The 25,497-nt window shown below is 32.2% G+C and overlaps 1 protein-coding gene across 18 annotated transcripts in view; it reads left to right on the forward strand.

Moving 5' to 3' along the window:
• Positions 1 to 25,497, forward strand: part of LOC118186714 (uncharacterized) — a 120,230-nt gene that overhangs the window by 13,093 nt on the left and 81,640 nt on the right. For 17 of the 18 annotated variants that reach the window (XM_085818740.1, XM_085818739.1, XM_085818721.1 and 14 more), the window contains exons 2-13: positions 604 to 639; positions 1,544 to 1,771; positions 5,304 to 5,456; positions 7,705 to 7,920; positions 10,151 to 10,177; positions 12,113 to 12,337; positions 14,328 to 14,387; positions 14,522 to 14,749; positions 19,153 to 19,350; positions 19,530 to 19,709; positions 19,830 to 20,012; positions 24,684 to 24,872. In XM_085818740.1, coding sequence (XP_085674866.1) covers positions 604 to 639; positions 1,544 to 1,771; positions 5,304 to 5,456; positions 7,705 to 7,920; positions 10,151 to 10,177; positions 12,113 to 12,337; positions 14,328 to 14,387; positions 14,522 to 14,749; positions 19,153 to 19,350; positions 19,530 to 19,709; positions 19,830 to 20,012; positions 24,684 to 24,872 — 1,923 coding nt within the window. The remainder of the gene's footprint in view (positions 1 to 603; positions 640 to 1,543; positions 1,772 to 5,303; positions 5,457 to 7,704; positions 7,921 to 10,150; positions 10,178 to 12,112; positions 12,338 to 14,327; positions 14,388 to 14,521; positions 14,750 to 19,152; positions 19,351 to 19,529; positions 19,710 to 19,829; positions 20,013 to 24,683; positions 24,873 to 25,497) is intronic. The other variant, XM_085818722.1, reaches the window with a different exon arrangement.

Genomic DNA, 25,497 nt, shown 5'->3' on the forward strand with positions numbered 1-25,497 from the left:
CACATTCCGGAAATGGTGCCTGCCATGCTTGCTGATCATATGAGGCAAAAGAGTAGTCTCTTTAACTACAGTGTCATTCAGTTAGTAATTTTGTAATAATTTGAAAAGATATATCTTCATTTGTAGGCAATGTCATAATATCACGAATGGTGAACAGGCACCAGCATCGATGAATTTTTACAGAGTTCCAGCTCATATCCTGTGAATTGAAATACCAGTTCTCAGTCTTATACTACAACGCTTCTGGACCTCCTTCTTTCATCTAGTATGTATGTTCAAGTCCGATGTCAAATCATCGTTAAATACTCACACAACCTCACACTGCTATAATTTCCGTTGGCTATTATTCAATCACTGGCTTGATTTTTTTCCATTATTCATATATTAACTTTTAAAGTATTTTCCATGATTTTCAGTAAATTATTTTCATCTAACATTAAGCTGAGGAATTTGAAATCAAATTAAATTGATGTTAGGTTTCAAACTTTTATTTTCATGTTTTTAGTTTATGGATTAAAACATTTTGTGTTTATTTTTAGCTGAAATAAGGGGAACTGAAATTATTACATTACAATTAATTTCTGCATTTTCTTTTTCTTTTAGGGAGTCTCAATGAACAGCAAATAGGCTCCGAAGAAGGTAAATTAAGAATATCTTCTCTCTATGAATTGAACCTAAAGTTGCATAATATATTTTACATCCCTTTATTTTTATCAAACAAATGTAATGTCATTGCATAAAATTTTATAAAATATTGTTTTATTTATATACGTATATTAAAAAGAGTGCTATAGGAATTTCGTTAAAATGTTATTAACAGTGAGTTTGAAATTCATGTATATAACATCATTTAAATTAAAATTCACAATAGAAATGGATATGTCAAAGTACAGTGTTATTCAAAAGGATTGACCCTAATTTTAGTAAATCATAACTTCAGACCAATAAATAGTTGTTATCAACGTACTAATTTAATATACATCAAACGAAACAGAATGTCTGCAGTTAGCGAAAATCACCGCGGAATCTAATAATCGTCATAATTCCATAACGAAGAGACACAACTTTTTGTCTGTTTCAAGGACTCCGATGACTAGTCTAACAGCTCATACCTAGATTCCGAGTTCTTTAAACCATATGACTTTTCCTTTAACTTAGTAGAAAAGGAACATTATATATAGAGAGACTGGATAATAAAAACTAAAATATGTCTAAAATAGTATTTAAAGAATCGTTTCAAATTATTCAAAGAAAGTTTTAAGTCATTATTAGCAAACTGTGTTTGTCTCGTTAAAAATATAATTCTTATAGAATCGAGATTTCATATATCAGACCATTTCTTGAAAAAATTTCAAAGAATCTGTTGTATAGTGCTGCGTAAAATAAATAATATCGTAAGTGATATAGCGTAAGTAAAAAAAAAAAAAAAGCTTATGTTGTGGTGATTGTGAAATATCTTTCAAAATTTGTAAATTGAAATTTTTTTGCTTGTTTGTATAATTATACATTTATAAAGTTCTTTCTAAATCTATTTAATTTATAGCAGACGATTCTGAAATGTACAAATGCCAGTATGGTGGAGCAGAGTACAACGAAGGAGATAATCTGCCAACAAGACATATGTGCTTATCATGCAAATGTACAAGAGAGTTCTTGGAACCCAGCAATCGTTACTGCGACGTCATAGAATGTCCTAATACGGATAAGTTAGATTTAGGATGTACGCCTGTCTATAATGACACTGAATGTTGTCCTATTTCGTGGGACTGCGGTAAGCCGACCATTTTTGTGTAATATCATTTATTTGTCTTCATGAATGGAAGCCTGTTGGAGAATCAAAGTGCATAGTAAACAATTAAATTTATCTAAAGAAAGAATTTTGTATCATAAAATTCATTTTGACAAAGATTAAAGAACAGCGGTATTGTATGAAACTTAAAATATTATACATCAGTATTAATTAAAATAGCATGCCGAAAACAAATGTTTCGGGTAATAAAGTAACATGAATTAGCATAAGTTGCATAAATTTGCAGGACTAGTTTTTGAACGTTTGAATAGAACTTTCTTCTTCAGCTCTTCAGCTGCAAGAGTGAAAGTGAAAAAGAAGGCTATGCTCATGCGATAACAATAGATCGGAAAATAAGACTACGATAGGCCAGCCTTCAAGAATCTATCAGAGAGTAGATTCTTCGCGTGTTTGCCACATATGGCAGATGCAGTATATTTTTGGTTCAATTTCTTTTAATATATTGCGAGATGTTACCATTATCTGTTAAAATAACTAAGATATTTTAAAATACAGAAGATGCTTTCAGTCCAGAAAGTTTAGATAGTCAAAAAAGATAAATTAAGCCATTAATATCGGAAAGATCTAAAGATATTTACACATAGAAGCATAAAAATTGTACATACTTGCTCTAATAGGAAACCAAACTTTAAATTTAGCATAAGTAATTGAAATTAAAGCCATCAACTATGTTTTTTCTCTAGAGTGAAAAAGTAGTTAATGCATCAATGTAAATTCAGTGTGCAAATTTTGGTGGAATTAAAGGAATTCGTTTAATATAAAATTTTGTACATTAACTACCTATCTTACATTAAAGAGCCACTTAATGAGTTTCTTCTTAATAGAATCATTTCAAAATATAAACTGTTTTCTTTTTATGGGAAGTGGGGGAAAATTGTAGTTCTTTTTTACAACAGTGGCCGAGGGGGGGGGGAAGTGAAAAACACTAGTAATCGTCACGGATCCTTTTCGTAATAGTTGAATGGAGTGGTTATATGAATCTTTTAAGGTTTTCCTCAAACGTAACATAAATATCACAAGTTTTTCTTAATAAATTCATCAAGAAGGAATGACTCATTTTAGATAAATAACCATTCTTACTTTGCCTAAGTTTTCTTCATAATCCAATCGTCTAATTTTGACAATAATAATCCAAGTTATTCTTTTATTTAAATAATGAAAAATTCATCAGTTTTATTTAAATAATTATAATGTTTTCATATTGGCTTCACTAAGTATATGTAAGAAACCACTATAAACCATGAGGATTAAATGCCTTGCTTTTTATTTCTTCGTATGTTAACTGATATGAACTGAAAAATAGGCATCTTTGGTTAAAAATCAAAGTATACTGTTAAAAAAAGAGTGTAATTGGAACAGTTTTAAAATTTCTGCGTTTGGAAAATGAACAACGGAGATTAAAATATATTCTAATTTTGGGAGCCCTAATTATTAGCATTTTTATAGTTTTCAGAATTTTCCAGTTTGGGAGAAAATATGGGGTAAGATATCTTTTCATGCAGTATAATGAACGAAAGAGGCCAGCTTGAATAATTCATTTAAATTACAGAATTTCGAATAGAAATCTGATGCAACTCATCCGAATTTTGTTACTTGGAATTATTACGTTTTTCAACTAAATTTAAGAAAAATACTAATTTAGTAGCCAAGTTATAAGCAAAGTTGATTTCCGTAAATCTTTTTCTTCCAAATTAAGAGTATTATCTGTAAATATAAATCCACCTTTTTACCGTCTCATCAGAATTTCCCAGTTGCTAGACATTAATTAAATTTAAGACACCATACTGCGTAATTCACAACATAACGGTAATAGGTTGTAAGGATTATGCTAATTTTTCTAACAGTTAATCTTTAGTTAAAAGTTACTTTCCTATATTCCTGAATTTCAACTTACAACTGCCGGCCAGAACATATTTTCAGAATCACGTTTGAATGCAAATGAGGAGAAGTATTTAACTGTGAAGTTCTACTGACTTCGTTAGAGAGCCATAGATTCTGACTAGCGCGCGTTCGCCTTTTTAGGCTACTCTCACTCTTAAGCTATTATTATTATGCTCGGCCGTACTTTAGGCCCTTGATAGCTTCGCCGTTATTTAGCATTAAGGGACCAACTCTGTTAGAATCTTGATAGCTTCGGCTATATCTTTTTATTTCTTAGTTTCCTAAGTTCAAGCTCGAGTGGAGGCTTTGTTGTAACTCCAAGAAGGGAGTCATCTATTAAACTTTATTTGGAATAATAAAGGATAATTCAGCCCTTCTCGCGTTTGTTCTTTGTCTCACGAACTCAAGCGATTATTCGCTTATCAGTTCTTAAGGTTCCTCTCTTTAATTGTAACCAAAAGGTACACAGGTTGGAATCTTACAACGTGTTGGCAGTGATTGGAAATCTGGTTCAAATAATATACTGCAGGTTGACTGATTAACGGTACAAATACTTTTCTTACTATTAAGCAGTAATTTTGTTAATTATTAAAAATCCAAGGATACATACAGTGTTTACTGCTTGATTTCGATAGGCAAAGGAAACCTGAGTCGATCTGTTGGCAGGGGGCTAAAGAAGACAGCTGTCATAGTTTGAGTTTTGATCCCAATCCCAGAAAAGGCCCGGAGTTTTAGTATCTCAACAGCATAGGTACACTTAGAATATTGTCGAGCCGAAAGTCCTCTTGAAGACTAATGGTAGTATAAGAGGGAGTAGGTGATCCTCGGATCCACCCAGATCTGTCTGTACGCTTTCATCAAAACTAGAATTAAACTGTCATCTGATATTTTTGGTCCAACTATAGACACATATTACTTTTTAGCCATGGAACTGATCAACATCCTTTAAGATTTCAAGGATAAGAAGCAACAACAATAACAGCACCGGAAAACGGAAATCATTGAAATTTAAATCCAGCTTGCCAAAGCATCTGAGCAATGCAAGGAATAAAGCCGGATGGAAAGAAAATCATAAAACTTAAATCTCATTGATTCTTAGGAAGCCATTTTAATTTTTTTTTTTTTTTTTTTTTGTGTGTGTGTGTGTGTGTGTGTGTGTTCGGAAAACTCTGTTTTTTACGATAAAAATATCAGATCTTACTATTTCAAAATATGAGTGCATATATCAATCATTAGGCTGCCCTGGTTGGCATATTGTTAGCGGATATAGATTGCTAGCTCGAAATAAGGATGCAGGTTCGACCTGCAATCCTTGTTTCCGAGCATGGCATCTTTGGTTTCGAGCTTGGCTGCGTTGAAAGCTTGACAATGCAGGTAAAACGTGTACGCGTTTCCCTCTTCTTGTCGATCCAATACGTGGCATCCTGGAGCATGTTCATGGTAATGAGGTTGCTATATCACTGATGGTTTCGACCGTTTTCAAAAGAAATTTTCAAATACATTCTAGTCGTTTGACTAAAATAAATTACCAATAGAGTAACAGTAATATATAATATGAAACAAAATTTTAAGATGCAAATAATCAGTCCTTAATGTGCTATTGTATTTTCAGATAAACCACTGCAGTTGATATCTCAGTGTAAGTGTGAAGAAAGATATTTCAAGCATTATGAAGCAAAGGGCTGTTTACCGGTATATGAAGAAGGCTGCAATTGTCCAGTAAGATTCAACTGTTCAACTCCCGAGGAAACTGTAAATAACACTGGTATGTATAGTACGTTTCCTTACAAATAATGGTACAATCCTTAGGCATCATGATATTTAAGTATCTGTACATTCTACCACAAATTCTAACTAAATCCCCTTTTTATGATTGTTTAAGCTCAGTTTCTAAATAAGAGTTTGCTGTGCTTAAGCAATGGCGTGAAATAGATAAATGCCACAGAAATAGAATAAGCACTTAGGAAGAAAGTCTTACGTAATTGCTAATGAAGTCGTACGTAATTTCGAATGAAATTTTTATATAACTTAACTGCAGTTAAATATACATCAGCTAACAGAATTTTGTTTTGATTGAATTTTATTTTATTACTTTTAAAGACATATAAATATAAATATTTAATAAAATTTTTATGCTCCATTAAATATGTTTTGAATGGTTAGATTTAAAACCATGGTTCCAGTTTACGAATTGATCAACTAAGGTACGTTCTCTAATAATTTCATTATATGACTGTTTTAGTAAAACTCATGAAATTTTAGCTTTAGATCAGCTCTATATGAAAATATTTCAAATCAATATGTGTTTCATGCCGCATTAAAGATAATTTTGGAAAAAATCATAAAATATGCAAAATTGATGCTGAAAGAATGTGTCAAAATTATATTTGATTTAAATCAGGGGACTTAAACTGGCTGCCCGTGGGAGAATTGTGCCCTTGAAGCAATTTCATGTGGCCCCGAATACATTTCAATTATGTATTTGTAGCAAATATGATATTGCTAAGATTTCAAGATGTTAGTTATTTGTAGTTCAAACACCCTATTTTCATTACCATTAAAAATAACATGAATAACGCGTCAGAGATAATTAATTTAGAATGTAAAATAAATCTTATTAAGAGAATTAAAGTTTTATGAATTTTTGTACTAAGAGTAATCGCTTTACTTAGAAATACATTTGTATGTAAACAGCTTTTCTACACAGTTGAAAACTGATAAGAAAAGAATCCGATTGAATAACGAGCATCTACAGACCGTGATGAAAGTGATTTTTAGTTATTTCTCTAGAAGGCTGCAAACTTTATCAGTATAAAAGCCCATTGAGTATCAAGCTAAGAAATAAAGACATATATAGTTATTTTTAGTTATGCTTCGAAGAAAAGTTTCTTAAATAAGAGAAACAGACTAGATTGTCATTATATATTCTCAAATTTTGTCCCACATAGAAAAGCTTCCCAGAAAAGTTTAAAATGTTTTCATAATTTGTTTAATTTTAGTTTAAATTAAACTATTTAATGACTAATTAAACATAGTATAGTTATTTGAAAGAAATATTAGTTTAAGAATATAATATTTAGCTGTCAATATGCATAAACCAAAAAATGCAATCAGCAAAAATGTCTTGCAGGTACTAAACTTAAGATTTCAAATGGAAAATAAATATAAATCTGAGTTTTTTTCATTTATGATGCTATTATTGTTGTTTGTTACGTGTTATTATTGTTGTTATTAAAACGGAAACGTGTCACTTTAAAAATTCATGAAGTCTGGATAATATTGATAGACTAAAAAAAGGTGAAAATACAGGTATTATAAAATAAAAAAAAATCTGATACTAGACCTTATACATATTATGATACCAAAAAGCACAATTTAAAACTGCAGAATTTTTTATTCGAGTCTGTTATTTCGATACTTGAAAAATATTAAAAATGCAGCACCAAAAACTGAATAATATATTTTATAAATGATTCACTGCAAAGAGATTCGAAGCTGAGTAATAACAGATATGTGCTGATAGGAAGAGTTAAGCTGTTTCATCAAGAAAGAAATTTATCAGAAAGTAACTGTGCATTTTAAGATGAAAAGACAGAGAAATCTGTTAAATAGATTCATGTACGAATTTATTAGAAACGATTTTATACATCACTAGTAATTATGATTCCAAACCCAAAATATCATTTTATGGCTTTATGGGTTTGTACAGTCTTTAAGTCGGATAATCTGACATAGCTTAAGTCTGTAATGTTCCAAATTATTGGAATTTTGCTGCAGTCTTATAATTAACAAAAGGTATTTAAAAAGCCGTATATTATATCATACTTCGCTACAGAATAATAAGGACTTCGTTGACTAGCATTTTTGTCTAATTTCCCGTGAGATACACAGTTTGCTATTTTAAAACTGTTTTCAAGCATACAAAGTTCTATGATTAATAATATTATTTTCTTAAATCTAAGCACTGGCATATGAACGAATGATAAAATTAATTTCATGTTCTTTGTTTTCAGTGTGCAAGTATGAAAATCACACATACGAAATCGGTGAGGACATTGATACCTCAAACCCATGTGAAATATGTTCATGCCAACAAAGCTATTATAGTAAAGAAGCTGAGATAAATTGCATATTTGTTGAGTGCCCTTCAGATTTTGGGTTGCCATCAGATGACAACTGCTATGATGTTTACGAAAAGGATAAATGTTGCGCTACGACGTCAAAGTGCAGTAAGTGCAGTTTCATCTAATATATATTGTTCTAAATGTAAGTTTTAAAATGTGTTTAATAAACCGAAATGCTTTGTATTTTTCAAATTTCTAAATCATGCGTCTAAGGTATGGCAGAAGAAATTTGGCAATTTGTCTAACTTTTTAAGGCAAATCTTAAAGTAAATAATCTTTTTAATTTTGTCAGAAGAAGGAATTTATCAGTAATATAATATATCTTTATTAGGTTGTAGGGTTTACATTTATTTTAACTAACATTTATTTTAAGTTTAAACTATCTTTCCTGTTAAGCCTTACTTTCCGCTGGAATTGCCAATGCCAGAGTATGTAAATTTTAGTAGAACGCGCAAAGTATTCAAATTTTAAGCAGAAGTAATTTAAGTTAAATAGAAGGGAAACGAGTTCGTAAGTGTGCTTTCTTGCTTCACGAGCGTGAAGGTTGCTAGGTAGAAATTGAAGAACCGCGCGTTTCGGCCTGTGTGCTTGTCTCGGCAGATAGTTGAATCTTTCAACTTAATATTCAGAAAGTTTGCTGAAATATCAGCTACATCTTAGAATGCGGTTAGGTTAGTTACGTTTAGAGAGCCTCGTAGGTAGTAACTTGTTATTATTTCATTTTTAGTTTCTTATTTTTATTTTACCGCCGGGTCGGCGTAGTTTGTGAGCGTCAAGTGCACGCATCTGTAACTTCTAAAGTAGAATAAAAAGGGAGTTAAATCCTTCTTAAGAGTTTTGTGTACTTTCCAGTTCATAGCAATCACTACTATTGTTGCGTGTAGGTTTGGGCCGCGCAACACCACAAGGTAATTAAAATTAACATTTTTTTGAATAACGTTATTTTTAGATTCATCATAATAGTTAAAAATTATGCATTACTAGTATGCTTTGAATGAACTCCTTTTCAGTTTTATTTTAATATTTGTATTCCTTAAAGAAAGTGATATGAATAATGAGTTGTGATAACAAACCAGATCTCCATAAACCTATATTTTAAAATCCTGTTGTAGTAGGAAATAGCACGTTATATTAATACGAATGCAGGAGTCCTGTTATGTTGTTAGCTCAGATTACTTCGAAAAGATTGCTTCGAAATGATAAGAATGCATATTTATTTGAATGTTTCTTTCTTTATTTTAGCACTTTTATCTCTTGAAAATCTAGGTAGGAAAATTACGCGGTGTATATCATTCCCGAGGAGAGAGTTGGGGAAGAACTTTGCCGAACATGTGAACAGATATGCTAATATTACAGCATTCTTTGTCTATAATAAAGACAATTATAGTTGTTACTTTCAATAGCATTTTTTAATTATACATATACTTTAAACCGTGTCAAATACCATTCATTCAACTGATGGCGTTAAATTTTGCTCTTACCAACATCTTCTCTTTACTTTTCAATTACTTTGCTTAACCAGGGTAATTGGCAGCCATCGTAAGTTCGTTTCGCTTACAGTGAAAAATGAACTGTTTGGGAGTCTGAATAACTGCTTTAAATGGATACATTTTTTCACGGCGAATTTCAACAGTAAACACATTACGGAAATTTGTAAAATGCATGGCCTATTCTCAAATATCCCTACACCATAAAATACTGTCGAAGATTCATTTCAAGCAAGTTCTAAGCGAAATGTTGATCAGTGTTATGGAAAACTTTGAGTTTATATTGTGGCTGATGAGAGAAATATTAAAAATCCAATCCTTTGATAATTTTTTGTTTTCTTTTTCTAACAGAGCCAACTAAATTCAGCTATCTTGAATCGCTCTTAGGCTATTAGCACTTGTTGAATATGCATTAGTATATAACTTAGATACTTACATTTACCTTTGAAAGCATAAACCTGTTGAAAATTTTAAATATTACTTTTATTTTCACAATTAGAAGAGAAAATCACTCTACTTTGCTTTGTTTGCTTAGGACAATTACACATTATGAGTTTTATGTTTCATGTTCCGCATATGTAGCACATATTTTTCCATTAAAAAGTATAGCATAATTCACTTCTCATATCTTCAGAACTTCTGTAATAATAGTTTATTCTGTAAATTCCTTCATGTGTAAAATGAGAATCTTTCACTAAAAAGAATCAACTTTCAGTTTTTATTAAGGCTAATTTAAAAAATATATGGATGCGTATTACTTTTTAGTTCATTAGTTGTGCTATATTTCTTCACTGCATTTTTAAATACGTTATCTTGTGACGTTTTTTAATGGCAACATTAATTTACAGTTACAGATGAAGTTACAGAACGAACTGGTAATGTATTTTATGTTTTTCTATTTTATGTTTATATTTTATGTTCTTATTATTCTAGCTAGTTATTGCTTTCTAATTTATTCCATTTTCTATTATTGTAAAAGAATTGTAGTCTCTGTTTAATACTGATATTTTATTATACATCTTGTTAACTTTAAGCAGAATGTAGTTTTTAGTTCATAGTAAAAGAGTGGTAGACATCCAATTAAATGATTTAACGATAATAGCCACTATATAGAATTTTATTGAAGTAAACTAGTTTTTGAAATGTTTGCTATTCTATCTTGAAAAAAAAAGTAATTTACATTACTGAGTTAGAACACTGAATAGAATCTATATTATTATTATTTTAGTGGCTAGTCAAAAAGTTAGAAAGAACTAAAATCTTATAAACAGAGGTTACAAATAATAGAATTAAGAACACGACTTTAGGTAAGAAGATGCCATTGCCTAAAGAGCGTTTTTGCCTCCCAGTATCTCGACTCTTCTCTCGACTACGAAGAGCCCCACATCGGAGCAAGTGATCCCTGTCCATTTCTTCTCCAAAATCACAAAGTAGGTAAATAGGATCGCTTGAAATGCCTATGCGGTGCAGGTGGACGGCAAAGCAATCATGTCCTGTAGACAAACAGGAAGCCACAATTACATTGCGTCTTGGAATATCGGGAATAAGAAAATGACTTTACATTCCCCAACACTTTTAACGCTGTACGGGTCTGAAGATCTCGTAAGATATTAGATGTAAATATTAAAAAAAAAAAAAAAAAAAAAAAAAAAAAAAAAAAAACAATCTAATCCTCCACTAAGAAATGGCTGTGTTAGGATTTTGTAGTAAGCTGGCACCTCTTTTTGCAAGGAAGTCCGCTTGCTTATTGCCCCAAAGGACACAATGGCCAGGCACCGACTGGAGAACGATTTGTTTCCCCTTTAAAGTGAGAGTTCTCAGGAATTCTTGGCATTGCAAAATTTCAGCTGTTAATGGGCGTTTGACAGAGCTAACTGATTGAATGGCGGCGTGAGAATCAGAAAAAATAAATAGAATCTAACTGAGGTTAATTTTCTGAAGAGCAATTTTTGAAATTGACTTGATTTCACGTTAACTAAACGGTAGTTTTTTAACTACACAGTTTTGTAGGTAAAATATTAGAATTGAAGTACAGTGCCTTTTTATTTATTTATTTATTTAATAACTGGAAAAAAGTTTTAACTTTAGATTCTTATTTATTTATTTACGTAGACCAGTCAAAATGATACATAAGTTGTTGAAATGTTGTTATGGACCTGAGCAACTTTCGTGACTTCTCTTGTATTTTGAATAGTTAATAAAAGCAAAATAACTGGAATTTAAAGTTGTCCTAGAAGCAAGTGCTTAGGTAGTTTAGTATAATTTAATAAGAAAATGAAATTATTATCGAATGATTTTATGTAACGTACCGAACGAGTCCGCTGACTTTAATTTTCGAATTTACTATTGTTTCAGTAATCAAATGTTTAAAAGCTTCAAACTAAGAATTATTTTCTCTGAATTAAATATTTTAAACAATTATACTTTCTTCGACAAGAACTTTTAAGGCTATAAAATAGTTTAAGCACTTTAATCATGTATATTAATGCTGCAAATAAATTGCCTTTTTCCGACGCTTACTTGATTGTGTATTAAAATATAGATTAAATACTGAATTTCATCTTGCGTATCTATAAAAAGCACATATATAGCGCATTTTGCATATCCATATGCAGCATATATACCTTCTGCTGTATGTTCTGCATATGTAGCAGTTTTTTTTTCCGGACGAAGAAGGTCTTTAACCTGCTCACCATCGAAATCGATAGAATTTTAATTTTAATCTACGCCAAACATAAAGTTACATTTTTGCCTCATTTTAAAATACCAAAACATCTTCATGAATTTGAAATAGTTTCACTTTTCCTCAGAATCTACTTGTGAATATGGCGGAAAAACATATCGCCTTGGGGAAAGAATTTATCCCGAGGAAGATCCATGCATGATATGCACGTGTACAGAAGACTGGTCAGGAATCCATGGCAACAGTTGCCGACAACATGAATGTATGTTACAGAGGAAGCTTAGGAAATTGGAACGGGGATGCATTCCAATTTATCATGAAGCTACATGTTGCCCAATCGAAATCTACTGCGGTAAGAGTTCCAGAGCACTAATTCTTTTTATGTCTGACACTTAAAATTATTTCGACAGAATTTATGTGTACCATATTTCTTCCTGTCAAATGGTCTTATCGTACCTACGCTGGCGAAGCGCAATAAGAAACTTTTCCAAGAAATACATTATTCCTACAACTTGTAGAATGGGAGATTTCTATTCGCAACTTAGGTGAAAATTTTGTTTTTAGAGTAATATTTTATGACTCTGGGAAAAACCTGCGGCCGAAGCTCGATTTTACATATCAACTAATTAAAAAGTTTAGAGTTCTTTCTTCATACCTGCAGAAGTAACTGCTTTCTCGGAAACGTTTTCCATTGAGTTTTGCAATGAGATCAATTCCCTTTAAAATCATCGATTTCAAAACGTATCTTCTAATTTCAATCCCACTAAGAGACAAGAAATTTTGATTTCATAAAAATATATCAATAGAAGTAACTTAACAATTAAATACAGCGAATAATTTACTTTAATAAAATTAAATTTATTAACAATAATTATGCCTCTATATTGGGTACGTTATCCATTACCCTGTTGTGAGAAACGGATTCTTTTGAGCTGTTGATACCTGCCTCTTAGTGAATGTAAGATTCTATTTAGCATTCAAAATAGGATTATTCTTGGCATCTTTAATTTCATTATTCCATAACATATTGCCCTCTGAGTCATCAACAGCATTTTTGTTGCAACAGTTCTTAAATGAAAGCTGCTTCGCTTTTCATGGGATTAACTTTCGAACACCATATGCTCATCGTACCAATTTTTGGTGCTTTTGTAAAGAGCACCAAAAAGCCCTTATAATGATAGTATAAGGATAGATCATTAGCCCTTATAATGATAGTGATAATGATAATGATCCAGCTGTAAAAGAGTTTGGCGAACTTGTATGAACTTGAACTTGTATGAACCAAACTTGTATGAAGTTTCGCATCATTTTGTTGGAACACTACGCCTTTTCTATTGATCAGTTCTGGCCTTTTCTGTTCAAGTAAATGATCCAGTTTTTCCAGCTGACGACAGTACACTTCAGAACTGATCATTGTGTAGTCCGGTAGAAGCTAAAAAACATTCCTTTGAAATACCACCAAACACAAACCATCACCATTTTTGGTTAAATATCAGCTTTCGAAGTGCTTTGAGTTGGTTGATTTGTTTTACGCCATGATTTCTTGCATTTAACATTGTTGTAGACAACCCATTTCTCGTCTTCAGCAATGATGCTTTTCAAAAATGGATTGGTTTTCTTGACGTTTGTGAAGCAAATCGCAAATGTCAATGCGGAAGCAGAAATTTCTTTCCCTAAGAACAGGAGAAACCCATATGTCGAGCTTGGATATTAAATCTAGGCGTTTCAAATGATCTCAAACTCGATAAATTTATTCTTTCAGCGATCTCACAAGTTGGTATTCGTCGGTTTGCATCAATTGATGCCTTTATTGTGTCTTCATCAGCTTTAACTAGCATTCCAGAACGTGGTGCATCTTCAAGATCAATATTGCTGGATCGAAAATTCGCAAACCAGTTTTGGCATTAGCATTCTCTCAATACATCTTCTCCATACACATCGGATAATTTTTTCTTGCTTGAACAACATTTTCAGCTTTTCGATAATAAAAAAGTAAAATATGCTGAAAATGCTGCATTTTACTTTCCATATTTAATATTTTTCCATATTTTAAATGTAATTATTTCATAAATAAAATAATACTGATTTAAAAAAACCTATTTGAAGAATTATAGTTAAAATTTATTCAAAAATTCTGTATGTCTGTTACTAGGTATAAAATGTAATGAATTTTGATTTTCATTTTAGAAGAAATCGTTGATAAAAAATTCTGTCTTAATACAAAACGCGTTTTAATATTTTTTCTTCAGTAAGTGATTCGCATATATATGGAATATATTTTAATTCTAGGCATAATTCCATTTTTAATTTTATTCTAGCATTATATTTGTTTTATCCTGTAGGAAGTCCGGAAGAAGGCTTCAGGAATACTACTATGCCATTAGCAAATAGCATAGATATTGGTAAGTGTTTGAATAGTTATTGTTGTATGGCAAAGAACCTATGCTGAGTAGCTTTAGAAGTATAGGAAAAAAGAATTTCACACACAGGACTAATTATCGAAATCATATAACGAGGCAATTTATTGGTATTTCAGAATCTGGAATGTCGTGTGAATTTAAAGGATCTCACTACAAGCTCGGACAAACGCTGGATATAAATCATCCTACACATTGTGTTACTTGCACATGTTCTACCCCTCCTGACTTCACATGCATTCACAAAAAGTGCCCTGGTCCACCAAACGGCGATTATGAAAACTGCTCGCCCACTTACTCCCCTACAGAGTGTTGCCCTACTTACGAATGTCAGAAACTATCTTTCTGTAAGTTCATGTTTAATGCATAAATTAAAGTGAGTGTTAAGATTCATACTTAACATATATAAACATATATAAACATAATTGAATAATTTACTTTTTATTATAATTTATTGTTTATTCTAATATTTTTGCATAATATGTTATTTATAATTCATTGATTATTTTATAATTAATTTTTCTATATATTTTTTTCACTTCAATAGCTTTTATCATTTCGATTCAAACAATAAAGATTCTCCTATACGTCTTGAAAAAGCTACACCTATTAATGTATTTGTTTTAAACTTACTCTTCAAGAAATCCTGAGATTAAATTTATACTGGAATTTGATATCTACATTACGATTGATACTTGTTAACAATTCCTTGTCGACTGCTAAAATAGGGAACATTTTAATATACTTAAGGAATCTTTAGTTTTACGTTTTTTTAAAATGGTTCAAATATTAAATATAAAAAGAGATTTAACTCACGAGTTTTTAATTCGTATTAAGCTTGATCAAACGTTAGAATAAGGGAAGCATTAATGTTTCAGAAAAGAAATATGCTTATTCTCCTAATAATGACTGAGCTACTGTGACAAAAAAAAGTAATGCTTGCAAAAATGCAAATTTTCAATTTTTGATCAATATTTATCACATTCCGTTCAAAGTAATTCCTTCTAATTGCAATTTCGTGAAACGCCTTCATTATTCGCTCTGAGTTTTCTTTTATTGGATCAATCAATTGAAAACAGTGACGCGAAGCAGCAGTTTTAATCCTGGAAATACGAAAGCAAAGTGTAGTGTCATCTAAGGTGAATACAGCGTTCTCGAGCCACATTTGGTAAATTGACAAACAACAAAGTCAGTGTGAACAGATGCGTTATCATGCTGCAAAATTCTTGAATTATTTCGCTACAACTCTACTGCTGTTTTCCACTACCAGCTTCACACGTACGTCCCGAAACACTCAGTTAATATAACTGTTAATATTTGGATCGAATAGTATAAATTCATTAGGGACAATATCATGAAAGTCGAAGGAAACTGCCTGCCAACATTACCTTGATTTTTAACTGACGTGTTGGTCTTTTCAGTCTTGCTTCAACCTCCATTTTCATAATTGTTGTGCTGCCTCTGCATCAAAAGCAGCGATTCGTATTTCATAACCAGTAAGGAAGCATTTTGAAAAAGATTAGCACAGAAAAGCATCTAAGAGTTTGGACATACTGTTGTTCCTGAAAATTTCCAGATTGTTAAAAGAAATCAAAAAGCGACGTGCTGCAAACCCAGAAAATCTCTCAGAAGGGCTTGATAGGATTCAAACATATTAGTAAATTGCTCATTTGTATTCTTAACTGTTAAGCGACGATCTCTAAGCTCCAAATCTTTGGCTTGATCTCATTGGTGGGAGTTGATGATCTAATAGAGCGTGGTTGATTTCAACACAATCTATGCCTTCCTTAAACATCTTATACTACTAAAAAACTTTTGTTTTAATCCAGTGTGTTGTTATTAAAGGCTATTTACAACATTCCAAACGTTTTTGTAGTTGCGAAAGCAAAATTTAACACAAATTCTTTTCCAAGTTATATTCACCATTTTGGAAAATCGCTAAAGGAAAGGGAAAATTCTGTATTAAGAACAAATTATTCGCAAACGATAAAAAGGAAATGAAATATAAAAAGAAAATGAAATACGGATTATTATCAGATGTCAATTAAATTGTAGCAATTTCTGTAAAACATTTGCGAGTGTAGCTTTTTATCGCAACAGTAAATTCACTGACTTTTCCCCAGAAATTCAGCAAAAGTTCTGCCGGTACTTTAGCGATTTCCTATATATTTTATTGAAATTATAATGATAAATCATAAAAACATTTTACTCAAAATTTTCTTGATGGTACAAAAAATGCATAAAAAATCAAACTAATCAAGAAAACTCTAAATCAAAAATCTAAAAAATACTAATAAAAAAATATAAAATGTGCAATATAAACATAAAAAATAAACTTTTAAAATTTGTTATAAAGTTTGTTCATAAAGACATAGTTATACATATGTACTTTACCACGATTCAAAATACTTGCATTAAGAAGCATATAATAATTATTTTTTTCATTTATAAACTTTTTTAAAGTAGGCATGTTAAAAAAAGTTCGTCTGGTATACATTGATACATTATATGTTGTTTCAAGCAGTGTTCAACTTGCTCTTATTAAAAACACCACGATTAGTTTTTAACTACTTGATTTAAATTTTTTATTTTTGATCAAATTGGTTTTTCATGGGATACTTTGGTTTTCGTAGCTATAGAAATTAGTTTCTTTCATTAATAATTTAGCAACAAATATCAAAGAAAATTATTTTAGAAGTTTTCGAAATCAGAATTACACGCTTCGTCTGTAATTCTGTTTACAACTGATTCACGATTTTCTCCATATCTGTAATTTTATCAGTTTTATAAAATAAAAGTGCATTTTTCCTTATTCCAGTTACCGAGATAGATATTTATCCTTTTAGTTTCTGAGAGAAAAGAATCAGAAAGATATTCAAGAACTTCAAAATAAGCAATTCATCATTCTTTCATACGATGAACCCAAGCATTCTTAAGTTTATAAGGTATTGCTTTCGCCTTCTTAGCGTGCCTTCGTCGTGTAGTGGTTTCCAGAGGCGTATTCCAGAGGTCCGTGGTTCGATTCCCGGCGAAGGCGTTGCTCATTTTTCATCTTTACTGTTTCCAAAAATACCTAATATCTCTACAAGTTCATTACTTAAAACCATGCTCCTATTCCTTAACTGGTCAGTTATGAATATCAGTATAATGTCATAGATACATAAATTAATGTTTTTTTTACAAAATATTTCAGCAGCAAATTTTATCGGTTGTTAAACAACTCTTGCGCCAGAAAGGTAAGTTCTTTGAAAAATCAAGCACTTTAAAATGAGCGAAACATTTTTATGACGAATTATATTAAACTATAAAATGCTAATACTACAATTAAAAAAAACATTTTTATGATGAATTATATTAAACTATAAAATGCTAATATTACAATTAAAAAAATGTTTGTCTAAAATATACTGGCAAGTGAACGGAACTTTAGATTTGCTCATGCTCATTTATGAAAATTTGCAAATGACTCACACCGGGAAAAAGTATGCATATATGCATCATAATGATATTTGTGGTTTTTCGAATTATCAATTTGAAAACTTCAGATTGCGTTCTAACATCTAGAAGAGTTTACAGTTCTAAACGGTTAAAAATTGTTTAAGTTTTTAAATATAAAATCGTAAGATTTCGGTCTGATTCTGGTAAAGAAATTTCAGGTTAATAAGTTAACCTAAACAGCTATAATATATCTATTAATTTCAGAAATAAAGATAATTAATGATTCAACTAAAATTAAAAATGCATAACTTAACATCTTATACTTGAAACGAATTATTCCAAATGGTAGGAAAAATTGCTATTATCTTTCACCATAAATCTTCAAGTGGAGAACTGTTATTTGTTAAAAAAGGGCTTAATCATTCAAGATGTAACTGTGTATTTTTTTGTCATTGAACAACTTGTAAATGAGGCTTGCAAAAATTGTTTCTCTCAAGAGTCAATTATCTGTATTTTATAAGCACATGAAATTGGCAAATTGAACGCAGTAAATACCTCCAAGATAAAATACGGATTTATCAGCAAAACATTTAGGCTATTTTCTGAGATTTACCCGGGAATCGGTTTCTGAGTACATATACAATATTCTATGTAACTTAATCGTCATCTTCTAACGATGAATACGTGGTAAGGTAACTTTTACCTTTGGTGTCACTTAAAAATTTTGGTTTACGATGGTAATAATATATTTTGAACCACGCGGTAAAAATGATAAATAATGTCTGTTTTAAGATTGAACTTACATCATCGAACATGTATTTTGTGTGCAACAACATCGACTGGACCTGTGAGTTGTAAGTAGGAAATCATTTGGAACATTCTTTTAAAATTCCATATAATGTTGGATTTATACAAATAAATAAATAAATAAAAAATGTATCTTAATTCTCTTTATACTGTCCATATATGTTTCATGACGTACAAATCCTCTTTGTGAATATATAGCCATTAACTGAGACTAAGCAGTTTTGTCTGAGATTCGTTCAAAGCATGGACATCAAAATAATACAGTTTTAAAGTTTTCTTTTGCTTCGTGAAGTGAAAAATTGCCTCCATCGGGACCATTTTCTAGGGATTTCTCTTTATTCATCTAGAAACCATTTTTCCTCTTTACATTTCTGCTGCAGTGTATTTAATAATTATTCTGATTATTGTACTTATTTTACATGAACATTTTTATTGATAAATATATGTGTAGATGACTCCGAACTACTAACTGAATTCATGGAAATTAACATACAGTATTTTTCAGCACCTGTGCAGATACCTGAGTGCACTCCAGTGGTATGCCCTGTTGGTTGTTCTGAAGTAACAGTTCATAACTCCTGTCCCTTCTGCATGTGTAATGATATTTTGTGTTCACCTCCGAAATGTTCAACGGGATGCGAAGTACAAAAGGATGTTCCTCCTGGAAAATGCCCGGGGTGTGAATGTCCACATATTACAAAAGGTAACTTTTATTTCAAATTGACAGCTATAAAAATTCATACACGTAGACACTTCAGGTTTATTCTTGTATTCATTATAATATTTATTCTTCATACAGAAACCTCATTTCTTTTTGATTTGCAAGAAGAGGTTTCAAAAGTAACTGTTTGATTTATATTAATAATTTAATTTCCACTCTAGTAACACCAATGTGTTCTCCTGTAAAATGCACTGAAAACTGTTACGAAGCAATTAATCCAGGAGGCTGTCCGATGTGCGTTTGTGGACCTGTATGCCATCCGCCAAATTGTGACTCTGGTTGTGAAATAGAGAGGGATGTGAAAGAAGGAGAGTGTCCTAGATGCTTCTGCCCGGACAAAGGTGAATATTTTATTCACTAATCCGGTTAAATAATCAGGAAGAATAATAAGAGAAAATTTGTTCTGTAATTAACATGATTTGGTTATTGCTAACGGGACTTATTTTTTTTTTTCATTGTAGACACAAGTATACAGTGCTCCCCAGTTCAGTGTCCTGCTGGATGTAGAGAATCTGTAGGAGAATCAGGATGTCCATCTTGTGATTGTGGCCCAATGTGTACCCCTCCGAAATGTGAAGAAGGATGTTACGTAGATCCATCGCCTACAGGTCCATGCCGTGGTTGCATATGTGGAGACAAAGATCGTAAGTACACTTTTTTTTTTGGTAATACTGAATGATTTTTAAGACCTGTTAATAACTACATATATTTTAGTACGTTTTCATGTAAATAATCGGTTTAACAGGAAAAATGTTAAGAAATCTGTATACTGATTCGAAAGGAATTTTCCACAGTAATATCTTCCCAATGAATAAGGACATTTAAATTAGTTAATTATGAAAAAATAAATTATGCAAATTTCAGAGTAGACTCACATCACCGACATATGTGACTGATGTGAAATTCGAGCTTTCCAGCGCACGTTGAAGAAGATATAACGGAAGGAACCTGCAGAATGTTCAATTTTTGTGCCGTTATTTCTGCTAGAGAAGTCATCGTAGAAGATTGTCTCAAAGGACACATGCAATAGCAGAGAATGCCAGGCCGTTGTTAACGGAGGTAGTTCCAGCAAACAGGTAATTTTACGAGGGGCAAGGTGATCGGATCGAGAAGGGCGGATTATTACATACGGGCAAATCTCAGTTGACGCACTACTGGAAGCGTCCACAGTGTACCGGCTGTGGCGACGATGGTTGGTACAGGTAAAAGTATGGAGACACCAGCGATGTACCATAGGTCAACTGGTAATGCCTTCCCATACTAACTCCATTAAAAAAATAAAAAAGAGGAGTCAATTACAAGTTGGAACAAGGAAATGTGGAAAATTTGAGGCGTGCCATTGCAACCAGAGTGACGTCAGCACGCATGGATTGACGCTTCCGCTGACAAGCAGTGGCGCATCCGCAAGCCACTTCTGCCTCTGATCTGCAGCTTGTTCAAGATACCCTGGATGTTCCCATATCGACCAGAACCATTTGTCATCGATTGGTGGCCAGTGGCCTGCACCCGTGGCGTCCGTTAAGAAGACTGCCATTGACTCTACATCTTAGATTCCAACATCTGCTATGGTGCCAGGCTTGAGCGATGTGGACAAAGAAATGTCACAGGGTCGTGTTCTCAGATGAGTCATGCCTCTTCTTCTCCAATCATAGTCGTCGCGCACGAGTTTGACGTCGATCTGGAGACAGCTCCAATTAGGCAGCAATTGTGGAACGCGACAATGCAGCATCATGATTTGTGGCGCAATTGCATACGATTCCAGATCACCTCTAGTTTATATCAGGGCACTATGACAGCCCAACAATACGTGGGTGAAGTACTGCTACCGGTTATAATTTCCTGCCTTTAGGGAGTGTCCAATGCCCTTTATCAGCAGGAAAAAGCCCGAGCACATACTGCTCGCATCAGACAACGTGCTCTGCAAAGTGTATAGATGCTTCCCAGGCCACAGTTCTCTCCTGATCTCTCGCCAATCGGACACATTTGGGATGCGATTGGGCGCCATTTGCATACTCGGCCATTGCCATGTGTAGAAGGCGAACTATGGCAAATGGCTGCCAGGGAATGGTGAGCCATTTCTCAGGGCACCATTCACAGCCTCACTGATTCTATACCTAGACGTGTTACTTTGTGTATAGCCGTCAAAGGTGGTCCTACCTCTCGTATGCAAATTTTGGTTATGTTATATATCATTTGCACATATGTCGCACAAAGTGCAAAGATGTCATTGATACATGTTCTTTAATTTTTATAAGAATTTACTTCGGCTGATACAAAATAAGCGTCGCTGATCTGGCAGTCCACCTAGTTATGGTGGCTACTGGTAGTATAAGTGGGTTTTACATCCGCTGATCAAGTATTAATTTCGATTGATTTAACCTTAGGACGAAGCCTGGTCGGCAGCTAACGAACCTACTGAGCCGACTCTATTCTCGCTCTGTATTATGCATATCGTTTCGAAATAAAGGTCACTCATTGTTCGTTACTGTCTTTCTATGTTTGCCGAGTTTAATCACTTTCTGACCACTCCTTATTAGTGATGCATTTTTCAATGTCGTGTAGTGTAATTTAAACACACGAAATAAATAAATAAATAAAATAAAATATGAAAGCTTTCAGATTTTATATTACGCCCAAAGGGGCCGTTTTTTCATTCACACATATATATACGTTTCAAGAGTATTTGGGCTAGTACCTCTTTGGGCTAAAAATATTTAAAAATAGCATATCTTTAGAATTTCCGATGGGCAGTATTGCGCGCTGAAGATAGAAATATTTTATTTTGTATAGTCTGTTGCCACTGCTCGCTTTGAAATCGTTGAGTTTCTTAATCAAAAATTCGTTAAAGTTTAAAAATATGAAGTATATCATAAAACAAGTTCGAAATTAAAGGTCCAGGCTTCCAGGTAGAGGACGACGTTATTCAAAATTTGATGCCTCTAAGTTCCGTTGTTTTTTCGCAGGGCTAGAAATATGTAGCCATTCATACAGATTCTTCATTACTTAATTTCTTTAAATATTATACAGGGCGATAATATCTGGTGGCAACAGTCTGAAAAGTGATACAGCCGTTTATAGTGATTCGACAGTTGTTTTGGGCTAACGCCCCTTTGGTTTAATAATTAGGTACATGAGGAATGCATAAAATTTAGGTGGATACTAGTTTACTCTGTCATTTATTACCTTAATAATTATAAAGATTTTTTGTGAAAAATTTAAAATTTGCCGAATACCATTCAGTCACTTGCAAGTTTAACATGATACTACTTGTGGTAAGAGATGAAGGCACATAATACCTGAACAAAATTAATTATAAGACTTGCTATATTTCCCTAATAACGTTGCAGCCATTTCTCATTGCAAATATTGTGGTGAACTTGTTAGATACATTGACAGAAATATAAATTCAGTTTATTTTAGAGTTCTAGAAAATTCGCTCTGCTTGTTAAAAATACTCTTCTCTATCTTGCACCAAACAAACAGTTTTTAAAGCTAACAGTATAAAATAAAGTGAAACTTCGAGTGACATAATACTCATAACAGTATAGGGATGTCACTTGTTGAAACTATTTTGCCATTAATATCCAATTGGGAATTTGAATAGCTTTTAAATATTTCATATGCCCGATTTTTGGACTACTTGGTAGATGCAGAACTTATTCTTCATATAATGTTTATGTAATATTCGGTAACTGTTCCTGTAAATTCTTGCTCTTTCAAGTTTTTGTATTGTTAGTTATTTTTGCATTTTAAATGATTTTTGTTCACTAATTAACGTGTATCAGCTTATTTATGCATGTCTGCAACCAATCATACGTATATCAGCCTGTTTGTGTCTGATCACTGTTCCTTTTTTTTTAAAGCTTTGTAATAAAATTTAGCTTTCCATTTCAATCCATTGCTGAGCCTGGCAAATGAGGTTGTTGAATTTTTGTGGTCTCTTGATTTAAGTTGTACACCGGAATTTTACATATTTTTGTGTCGTTTTCGAAGTATATCTCATAAATACGGCCATTTTCTATCATATCCGAACATTTACTTTTTCTATAATGAGTCCGTCTTTGAAACTGAACTGTATAATTTCTTCTTCTCCAGAGGACGGTTACATAAAGTCAAAAAATAATAAGTGTGTCAGCTGTCTTTCTGGAGCATGAGGTATTCTAGATCAGAAATATCATGGACTGAATAACGTCGCACTGCTATCTGTGTTAAAACTCCAGTAGAGGTAGCATAACTTTGACCAATGACAAATGATTATCAACGTTGGCATAAAATGTATCCATGCACAACTATTCATTATTAATCATTTATTACCAAGTGAGTAATTTTTTAATTTAAGAGAAGTTACAGTATAATAATGCTTTTCACGTTAATATCAGAGAATGTGCCCATTCCTGCTTTCACTTAGAAATAAACATAGTAGAACAACCTAGAAAATGCCCATAGGTTGAAACATTAATTTTTGAAGATTTGTGATTTTGGCGGGATGCTGATGGTAAAGTCTCTTTAAAGTAAATTGAATATCTAAAACACATTTCCTGCTTTAATATTCCTAAAGCACCTATATTTTGAGATCACCTTCTAATTATTATCAACATTAAACAATTGGTTATCATTGTGACCTTCATGTTTAGTGATTACAGAGACAAAGGTTAAAATGTATGCGCATGTGATCAACTTCATCCGGATTTGAGATACTTAATCAAATTTTTATTGAAAAGTATATTTTAATATTCCATAAATTACAAAAATTATCCAGTCTGCTTCTATCAATTAATTAATTTAACCAATTTAAGAAACAGTTTTTCAATGGTCTGCTACTGATAATGACAATGTTCTAGAACAGAATTTCTGAATCTGGAAATGCACTGCAGCTTTGCACTGGATACTGGAAGGATTTATTTTTTCCTTTAAATATAGTGCCATTAATTTTCATCTCATATTTTCTAACTCTATTCGGGGGACTCTGGTTTAACGTTTAAAAATGGTAATTATAGCAAAAGGTTTTTAAAGATTTTAATTTTTAATTATTGTTGCCTATTTCTTTGCGTATTTTCAAGGAAAACAAAAAGCGGTACAACGGTATGCACAAAAATAAATTATTTCCCCTTTTTTATGAAAAAGAAATCTAATTGTTCGAAAGAAAAAGTGTTACTAGAAAAACGTCACTTCCAGTTACTTTTGATAAATTGGTTTGAGCTTATTTCGTATCAACATTAAATGTGATATCATGCAATCTACGTACAGAATTTATAAATGTAATTATTATAGAATATTAAAATGATTCCTTTGATGACATAAACATATTTTTCCAGCTGCTCCTTATGTACAATGTGCGCCTGTCAAATGTGGGCCTTTGTGCCATGAAGCGTATTACGAAGCTGGTTGCCCGAATTGCATATGCGATCCATTGTGCTCCCCTCTAAAGTGCGAAGCTGGATGTCGTTTAGAATTCAATCCTACTGCAGGCCCTTGCCCAGAATGTGTCTGTGACAAAGAAGAAAGTACGTATTTAGAACTGAACTTAACTGAATATTTACAACTTTTGTCGGTTACAAGATAGGGCTTTCAAAAAAATAGCTTAAAATGGTAAATAGGTAGGTTTCTTTTTTCTACCTATTGTACACTTTTTAAGCAATATCATTTAAAAGTATAAGCTGTATTATATATACAGTTCTGATATTTACAAAATATGTGGATCAAAATAATCACTCAAATTAAGGAGAAATTTTGGGTGTATCTGATTCCCAATACATATTCAACTGGTTTCAATAACGTAACTTTCTAGTAATGAATCGCTTTACTAACGCGTGATAGAACAGTTACATCTTTAACTGCTGATCATCTAATCCACCTCACCACCATCTGATTTTTACTTTAAACACACATAAATTTATAGTGTTGATGCTTAATAAGAGTTATAGAAATACAAATCATAAATTGTTTTTAATCAAATCGAATGGAAACAATTTTCTTTATTTCACTGTCAGTGGGTATGTTTTCTTTCATTGTGCTAGAGAAGGACAGATTATCAAAAATGTTCCGTAAATCCAACATCACTGAAAATAACCGTCAGATTTCAGAATATTATTCTCATATGAATCAAAATTTGACACTAAATTTACTGGA

This window comes from Stegodyphus dumicola, chromosome 6, assembly GCF_044657685.1.
Source record: "Stegodyphus dumicola isolate Sdum_Otavi_A_Nest chromosome 6, ASM4465768v1".
Classification (NCBI taxonomy): Eukaryota; Metazoa; Arthropoda; class Arachnida; order Araneae; family Eresidae; genus Stegodyphus; species Stegodyphus dumicola.